Here is an 8,622-nt window from a genome sequence, read left to right as displayed (position 1 = left end):
AAATAATAAGATCTAAAACTTTGCCACAATAAGATTCAACAATATTCTGGAATTGCTTTTGGCTGTAGGTAGACAAAGAGCTAATACATCCCTCATAAGAATCGAATCAAATGAATGCCAGTTGAAAAAAACCAATACAAGAGAACCCCAATGATTTCTCCAAACACCACCAATGCCTTGGTTTTAGAGCTTGAGTTCCATGTTACATCACAGTTAATTTAATGAGCCAGATCCATAAAATTGAGTCATGAATAGGATATATATACATATATAAAAAGTTATGAATGGATAGTAAAATAATCAAATTATTATTATCTTGTTAGGATCACGACCAAAAGTGTCCGATAGATAATTATAGATCTATTTTATTGGATTAAATATCAATCTTATAATAGGCCACTTTGGCACCTTGAACTAAAACTTATATAAAACTTAACATTGTAAATAAAAACGTATAACGTCTACTTTTTAACTGTTTTCCTTAACATGCAAGAACTTGATTTCAAATTTTAATTTTTACCCAAAAAGATAAACAAATAAATGAATCCCATCGACATGTTTCATCAATTGCTATATGATTTTTCAGTCAAAATTTACTTTTAATGGATATATGTTCTTTTTTATTATCGAAATCATCTTAGATTACCAATTGTTTTTGTTTTCTTTCAAAATTGTTAAACTTTTATACTAAAAGGAGAGGGATAATTATTTTATGAAAAAATTACACGGCACCAACTATTTTTGGAGTGAAATTAATGACCATCCACTATTATCTCTCCAAATTACATGATACCCACATGACCACATGCATAATTACAAGTTATCCACAGTTAAATTTTACTGTTAAATAGATAATAAAATTACCTAAATGCCCTTTACTGCCCATACCCAACACCTAGGTGGTTGAAATGATTCTTTCTTAACCCGAGATCAGCCTCAAAAGTCCATGAAGGTCAACTTCCATAACCACACTTTGTACCAAACGAGAGAAACATTGCACCATGGTCTAACTTATTTATCATTTGAAAAAAATCTTGGCTTTCTACTTGGGAAACAGTTACCTACTACCAGTATTGTCCGAAATTTATTTTTTGGAACAATCAAAATGGCATCTCACCAAATATTAAAGGTGCCACTTTGTGACCCAACATCACACAACATCTACCCCCTTCTAGGAATTTCATTCCACCGAAAAAACAAAAAGTGCTCACCTTAAGGTAAAAAAGTGCAAGTCATTTCTGGCATGAAGAAACGGGGGAGACAAAAACCTGCAAATCTCCATCTCTTGTAAATCCATGGGAGTAGTGGCAAAAGAAGCATATTCAAATGAGATCTTGGGAACACGAGCTGCATTAGCTTTAGGTAGATGTAACTTGTAAGCTATGTTATGTCAGAATTCCACAGCTACTTCACAGATAATCTCTCTGAAAAGAATAGAACAAAAAAGATCTAGTCAATAATAAAAAGACTTCCAAAATTCAGTACAGTAGAAGCTGATCAACATAAGTAATGTAATAGAATTATCTACAGCCCAAATCATAAGATAATCTTCCAAGGATCTACTGCAGTCCTAGTAGCATTCACCAGAAAAGAACTATCAGCATAGTATCACGATAGACGGTGACATATATGGAATGTGTAAACCAACAATTTGTTCAGTCCACCAGGAAGACCTTTGTGAGCACTCAATCCTGAGTGTTCCCAAAAACACAGGGTTCTGAACCACCACAAACAATGAAGCAAAACAGAGCTCAATTTTTTATTCCAGTAATGTCTCAGGTTTGGCCATTGAATGGCAGGCCACGGAAACAACTGTACATGCCCTGTGTCCACGTCTTGTGCTTATATCAATGGTTTTTCTCTTCAATAACCAAAGCATAAATCTGACCATTCTAAAGTGGGAGAAAAGTTGGGTGTGCTACATACTTATCAGTTCATAGGTAACAATCATTGAGGTTCCATAGAGTGACATATTCAAAAATCGGGGTCCAAACCCTCTGTATAAGCCTCTCCACCCATCTTCCTGAAGGAGTGCCTTTGTTGTCTTCATAACCGAAGGTCTTCCAACACCATAATTATCCAGGACCTATAATTTTAGTACAAAGCTATTCAGTTAAAAAATGACAATCCAGTTTAGAATTTTATTGGACTAGTCCAGAGAGATTGCAGAGAAGTTTAATGAGTACAGGATTAGACACACCCTGAATCTTATTACAGTACAAACAGCAAAATTTAAAAGGAAATGAAAATAACAGAGATGAGATTCACCTGAAGTCGTGTTTTTATGGTGTCTATTGGAGTAGTAAGCACTGAAGAACAAGCACCAGCCAGAGTTCCCGCAGTAGCTTGGACAGTCACCATCTCCATATGTGAAGGTTTCTTCTCTGCATCGTTCGTATAACCCAAACTCCTAAAATCATGAGAGGAAAAATGATAGATAGAACCCAAAAAGAAGTCATACCCAGTGCATGAGGCTCCTGCCTCAGAGGCTTCTGGGAAATACTGCAGATAAAACTCAATCACTAGAAACTACTTCCGTAAATTATTCAGCTATACCTCCAAATGACATGCTGGGCAGTACCATATGAACCCCACCAAAGTGCAGAGGCAGGAGATTGGGTCACAGCTGTTAACCCAAAACCTCTATACATACCACGAATCCCCTCAGACTTGATCACTTTACGGATAACATCAAATGGCCCAGCACAAGAAGTTGTTCCAGGAAGGCCTTGTACCATTAGTCTTTGGATAGTCTGCGATTACATATAATTCAAATGAAATGAAGGTGGAGTTCATCTGATGAATTACAAGACATGTTTCCAGAGAGAATTAAATAAACCAAATTGCATTGACTTTTCTGTTCATTTTTTTGAGACTTTCCACCATCCTTCAGGACAATCTTTCAAGTCTCACAGTTGTAGAACATAAAACATAGAGGAAACTATATATATATATATATATATATATATATATATATATATATTATATATATACATATATATAGTTCTTTTTTTTTTTTTTGGGGGGGGGGGGGGAGAAAGCAGCCGAACTTACCACATCTAAAGGCACATAGTACACACAGGAAAGTAGATTTGAGACCATGCCTGCCACTCCATTTGCAATACCAACACGTGTTGCTTCAGGAATATCTAAACCTTCAGTATACTTCAGCATCATATCTTTTGACATTTCAAGGGAAGTCAAAGCCAAGACCCGACCAGGTAGTGATCCAACAGCAGAAGTACCAAAACCTCGGAAAATACCAGGGATACCATCATTCTTCAATATATGACTGAATACGGAGACTCCACGCATGTGTGCCAGTCCAGATCCAGCTACCTGCATTCTGGTTTTTACAACTGCCATTGGATGTAGTAAGGCTGACTGAGCAGTAAAGAGGATAGCTCCAATGACATGGAACCTTGACTTATCCAACCTTAAGTTGCAGTCAATTCACAAAGTCAAGGAATAGAAGCATAGAAAGTGTTAGTTTGGGTAATGCTGATCTCTAGATATAACAAAAACAGAAATTGAAGTAGGAATTAGAAGGGAAGAAGAATAATCTGGTCAAGTTTTGTATAGAATAACAGAACAGAATTCTACTAGGGGGGAAATTAAAACACAATCAGAAAATTTAAAAAACTCTCCCCAATAAAAAATTATACCAATCCTCATCCAATACTACTCAATCACTAAACCATGTTGCCCCAACAGATGTGGTAAGAGCCTGATGTGAACGAATATCACCCGGAACCAGTCTAGAAAGAATAAGTTCATGAATTGATTCTACATCTAACTCTATCTCAACTCATCCAAGCATTAAAAAAGGGACAGGTTAATTAATCCATTTCAACCAGCAGGTTAACAGTTAACTAATTTGGTTAACTGGGTGGGTTTTGTTTTATCGCAATGCAGTACACATAATAGCCTTGTATAGTTCACAACATTGATGGTGATGCTGGCATCTTAACCCCATTGTCTAATTAAAGAAGGTGGTCATACCTAGTGCACAAGGCTCCCATGTTTAGCAGGGCCCAAGGAAGGTCGAAAGCAACCCTGCCTTAACCCCCTGTTTCCAATACTTGAAATGTGACCAAGTGTTCAGAAAGTGAGCACTTGACCAGCATGCCAAGCATGACCTTGCTGCATACACCGTTATTAACTCACTTCCGGAAGTGTTCAAAGCTTATTCGGAACAGCACCGAAAATTTTCCCTAGAATATCAAAACAGTTTTTAACATAGGAAGAAAGACACATCAACAAAAGGAAATAAAATGTTTTTGTTTAGCAAAGAAGCTGAAACACGAAAATGGTTCACCTACACATAAAAAGAGAGGGGGAGCGCAGTTGAGAGAAAGAAAAGGAAACCACTAATAGAGAAGGCAATAAAATCTTCAACTACAGATGATATTTTGCGCATCTGGCAAGAAATATTTTCCAACCTCAGTTTAGTTCAAATGCAATTTTAACAACTTCCCAAATTGGGAGATGATAATACTACTAAAGTTAGGTTGGATGTAATAGAGGACACTAAGCATAAAGTATTTAGTTTTGTTTGGGGGAGGGGCAGATCTAGGCATCTGTGCTGAACCACGGGAAATTCCTCATGTTATAAGCATTGTTTAATTGGTTTCTTTTTTGTGGTTGCACATTCATTTGCAACTAGTACTAAATCAAAGTTCGACATTTGTCACAGCCCCATGTTGGTGCATGGAGATCTATGAAAGGAGTAGTGCTTAAGAAAAGCAAGAAGGTAGACCTGTCAGTCAGTTTTTTTTTTTCTTTACAGAAGTGCATGGAATGTTTTCAGGTTGCATAGAAGGAAAAAATAATTAGAGAGAAGCACTGATAGATTTTAAAATACGATTCTATCAAGTTAGGGAGAAGGCGAAAAAATAAAGAAATCCAAGGTTTGAAGACTGCAAGCTAGATGTAGTAGATGGTGTGCATCGGGCAGATTCTGCTCTGTTGATGTAGAATGTGCAAGTCCATGCAAGATGAGAAGTGTATATTTAGGTTGATGGTGGGCACGGAAGGCAAATAACAGAAAATTAAATTGGATGGTGGTGAAGGTTCAAGCATTTCCATAAAACTTTTTTGATGACCATAATAACTTCACTTAACGGCAATGGGTGAAATTGTTCTTCTCTGGTAGGGAATAGTCAAAACTCTCAAGGTGAAAAAAACACATCAGCCAGAAAACATGACAGAAAATGAGTGGCCAAAGTTGAAGGATCCAACGGATAGCACAATACAGTTGTCCCTTATTGAAAACACTCTCCATGAGGTCAGCAGATCTTGAGGAAGTCACAGCAAAGCTAAATAGCAGGTACAAGTGCAGGTCATTGACAAATCAGTCATTTTATAAGAAACAATTAAAATGACCTTCACTTTTCAAAAGTAGCAAAATTTGAGATGAACTTCAATGAGCTAAACAGGAAGTTCTACTGACAAAATTGTCGGCTTCAAATGATAAGATCCAAAAGGACAGCAGAGCAATTCTCATGATGACCTCTCTAACTCCTTCAATTTGATCAATTGTGCTATTGCACTGAGGAAGGTCATTTAAAATTGTAGGACAAGAAGGAAAATGAAGATAAATCATCCAATGTTGTTGTCCTGGAAAGGTCCTAGAGTGATGGATGTATATTTATCACTACTCCATCCAGTAAGGAGATTTCTGATGTGTTCAGTCAGGTATCGTTATTAGGTTGTTCAGTTTTCCCGGAAGTATAAGATAAAATACGCGCACAAGTGCATTGATAGGGGCAGTTCAAATGGAAAACAATGTTTAAAGCAAGATTATTGGGACTGTAACTGTACGCATGCTGGTTGATGCGATTATGTGAACTGACGCAGTAGGCCGGCAGATCTAAGGAAAAAGCTGATTTACCAAGAACAGGCTTCCAATTTAATTGGATGCTCATCCAAGAGTGGAGTTATCCAGGTTTTTGATGGGGCCATAATTGTGATGCATGGACGCTACGGAATTTGAAACAGATGGAGCTAAAGTTGGAAATCAAGCAAGAAGTATAGGTGGACGATGAAGATATTAGGAATTTAAGGTAGTCACCATATACAAGTCTAGAAAGAAGCGTGTAACAGCCATGCTAGTTGGGTAGGTACAAGCAAGCACACACAATGCTGGAGTTTAGCGTAGTCAACATCAATGCTTAACTTCTTCAGGATGGCTTGCCAAAATCCAAAAGCAAGGGGGAGTTTTTTTTTTTTTTTTGGGGGGGGGGGGGGGGGTTTAAATCTTACATTCTATAGTAGTCCACAACTATTATAGAGCTTGTTCAGTTTTGGGTCCATTACATGTAAGGGGAAAAACCTATACACAATATTGCGAGCCAGAGAATGGTGTAAAGCATTTAGTAGTTTATCAATCCAACCAAGAATTTTTTGCTTGGGCATATCAATGAAAAAACGAACAATAGGCAAGCAACTATTTTTAGCTCATTTTGCAAGAAGAGAACACTATCCTTGTAATCAAAATACCCAATGCATGAGGACTTAATAGCAGGCGAACATATCGCACTTACAGGCTTGATAGCCCCAGTGACTGCGCCTGGAGGCTTTCTCCTGGACACACCCCTCCAGTAAGTTGAAACCCATTAAAATCCAAGGGGAGAAATCAGATCACGAGTAACGAAGCCATACTGCAGGCGATAGAAATCCAATTCAAAGTTCAAAGACAAAAGTATGAAGAAAGCGCAAAACAATTTGTTTTAGTTTCTATCCTGAGCGAAAGAAATGAGATATTCAAACTAGACAGAGGATCCAAGTCAAAGCTAAAAACAAGCTAAAATGAAAACCCGAATAGTACAGATTGCCGGAAGAAACTCCACGAAAAACAAAGACTAGATAGTACGAGAAGAAAGACAGAATCAAAGGAAGGAAGAAACACAGGGAATGAGAGAAAACCTGTCCCAATTAATGTCGGTTTCCGAAAGAGTTAATCCCGTGGTGGAAGCAGATTCAGCTTCCACGGCCATCGACTTCTCACCAGTTTGTATTCCCTGAACCGACAAAAGCTACCACAGCTTTTGCAGAGATTCTCAATGCTCAGAAATGATTCTCAACTTTCTCGCCCCTGCTAGAAACAATTAGACAGGTGCAGGAGACAGAAGGGTGAAGAATGTTCCGGGCTTCCAGTGGAGGGAGCGAAACTCGAATAATTTTAAATACCGACCGCTGCGATGGACGTGGAACGATCGAGCCAGGGGGTCGGAGAATACAAAAAAAAAATATAAATCCCTAATCTAAGTTGGCAAACTGCCCAACACTTCTAGACCTTGGTGGCATGTTCCACCAATGTTCATGATTAATTTCTCTTTGTTATCGTCCAAGTTTTCTGGTTTGAACAGTTTTATTTAATGAAGTTTACTCGGTTTAGACAAAAAAAAACGGCTCAACACTTCTACGTAGGAGATCAAAGTTTGAATCCCTTCGAGACTAGGGGCTCAGCCTTGCTTGTATTAATTATATAAAAATTCCTTTGAGGATGTAATCGCATTATGCATAAGCTGGCTCAAATGAACCTCAGATCTAAAGCAAAATAAATTAAAGGTGAAACTCCACGTGTGCCTCACATAGACCCTTCCTTTATTATACTATGTAGATGTGAGGGGAGCGGGGAGCACAGATCACCACCCTGACTAATAGAGGATTTGAACTTGTGCGAGATAAACACAATCCTCTCTTTCATTAGTAGAAGATTCCAACTCCAGTTTTGGATCCTCTGTGAGCCGTTCGATGTATGGAAGAAATTAAAAGGATACAGAATAACTTCGGTTATAATTCTATACTTATTCTTTCTTTTTTTTTCTTCCTTTTTTTTTTTTCAGAAAAATCAAAGTTTTATTTATTCAACTGAAATCCCTTGGGGATACACACTAAAGAGTCAAAGAATAAAACCCAATTTAAAAAGGGGGGGGTGTGGGGAGAACGATGCATAAACCAATCTTGTGTTCGGGTCACAAATTTAGCAAGTTCATCGGTTACAAAATTGGCTTCACGAGGGATGTAGGAAAAGGAACATTCAGTAATGGACGATGCCAGCCTACGGATGTTGGGAATGAGGTGTGAGATTTTTCAACTTCCACTAGATTCTAAATGTGTAAGGGAAAAAACAAGCGACTGATTATCACTTTCCACTTGGATATGTTTGATCTAGAAGTGGAGAGCGAGGCAAAGACCGCAACGAACTGCTTGTACCTCGGCTGTAAGAGAATCTTGAGAGCTTGTTCATTGTCCAAAAGCAAACACCACCTGATGACAAGATTCACAAGTTAAACCACCAATCCCTGAGCATGATGGATTAATAAATGAAGAGCCATCCATATTTAATTTGATTCCTCCTCGAAAGTGGAGGTTCCCACCTGATGAGAGAGATAGGTTTACCAGGGAGGTGAAGAGGGGTTGGGGGTGAAATGTATGGATCGCATGTTCTAAAAGCAACATGGCTTCTGGAGTTCTTCTTTCTTTCTTTCTTTCTTTTTTAATCTTTTGGCCTACTTTTTAGTGTGAAATAGCAGCACTTTTCCCCTATATTGGAAATTTTTTTTAAAGTAAAGTCAATGGATAGTAAGTTCATTATGCCCTTTTCTTGAAACCAAT

At 37.9% G+C, this 8,622-nt stretch overlaps 1 protein-coding gene across 3 annotated transcripts; it reads right to left on the bottom strand.

Annotated features, from left to right (window-relative positions):
* Positions 1–798: 798 nt before the first annotated feature.
* Positions 799–7,291, bottom strand: LOC149019427 (uncharacterized). Of its 3 annotated transcripts, XM_089151025.1 has the most exons (7): positions 6,928–7,288; positions 6,546–6,662; positions 3,055–3,436; positions 2,557–2,753; positions 2,269–2,410; positions 1,927–2,086; positions 799–1,424 (listed from the first exon to the last, which is right to left on the bottom strand). In XM_089151025.1, the coding sequence occupies exons 3-7, from the start codon at positions 3,364–3,366 to the stop codon at positions 1,405–1,407; spliced, it is 831 nt and encodes a 276-aa protein (XP_089007151.1). In that variant the 5' UTR covers positions 3,367–3,436; positions 6,546–6,662; positions 6,928–7,288; the 3' UTR covers positions 799–1,404. The 3 variants fall into 3 exon arrangements, with proteins under 3 accessions (XP_089007151.1, XP_089007150.1, XP_089007152.1); XM_089151024.1 differs by lacking the exon at positions 6,546–6,662 and having other exon boundaries at positions 6,928–7,289; XM_089151026.1 differs by lacking the exons at positions 1,927–2,086; positions 6,546–6,662 and having other exon boundaries at positions 6,928–7,291.
* Between the last annotated feature and the right edge of the window lie 1,331 nt (positions 7,292–8,622).

Source organism: Hakea prostrata, chromosome 4 (genome assembly GCF_041222555.1).
Source record: "Hakea prostrata isolate BN-2017 chromosome 4, UWA_Hpros_2, whole genome shotgun sequence".
Taxonomy (NCBI): domain Eukaryota; kingdom Viridiplantae; phylum Streptophyta; class Magnoliopsida; order Proteales; family Proteaceae; genus Hakea; species Hakea prostrata.
The sequence above is the reverse complement of the archived record's forward strand: the minus strand, read 5'-3'. Positions and strand labels throughout refer to the sequence as shown.

What these genes read in the sequence shown, in the direction of transcription:
- LOC149019427 (XM_089151024.1), bottom strand. Translation starts at nt 6,998, where the DNA reads ATGGCCGTGGAAGCTGAATCTGCTTCCACCACGGGATTAACTCTTTCG. An exon ending in ACTATGTGCCTTTAGATGTG is followed by an intron (nt 2,754 to 3,054) that starts GTAAGTTCGGCT and finishes ATGTAATCGCAG; the next exon opens with ACTATCCAAAGACTAATGGT. An exon ending in GCCCAGCATGTCATTTGGAG is followed by an intron (nt 2,411 to 2,556) that starts GTATAGCTGAAT and finishes TCATGATTTTAG; the next exon opens with GAGTTTGGGTTATACGAACG.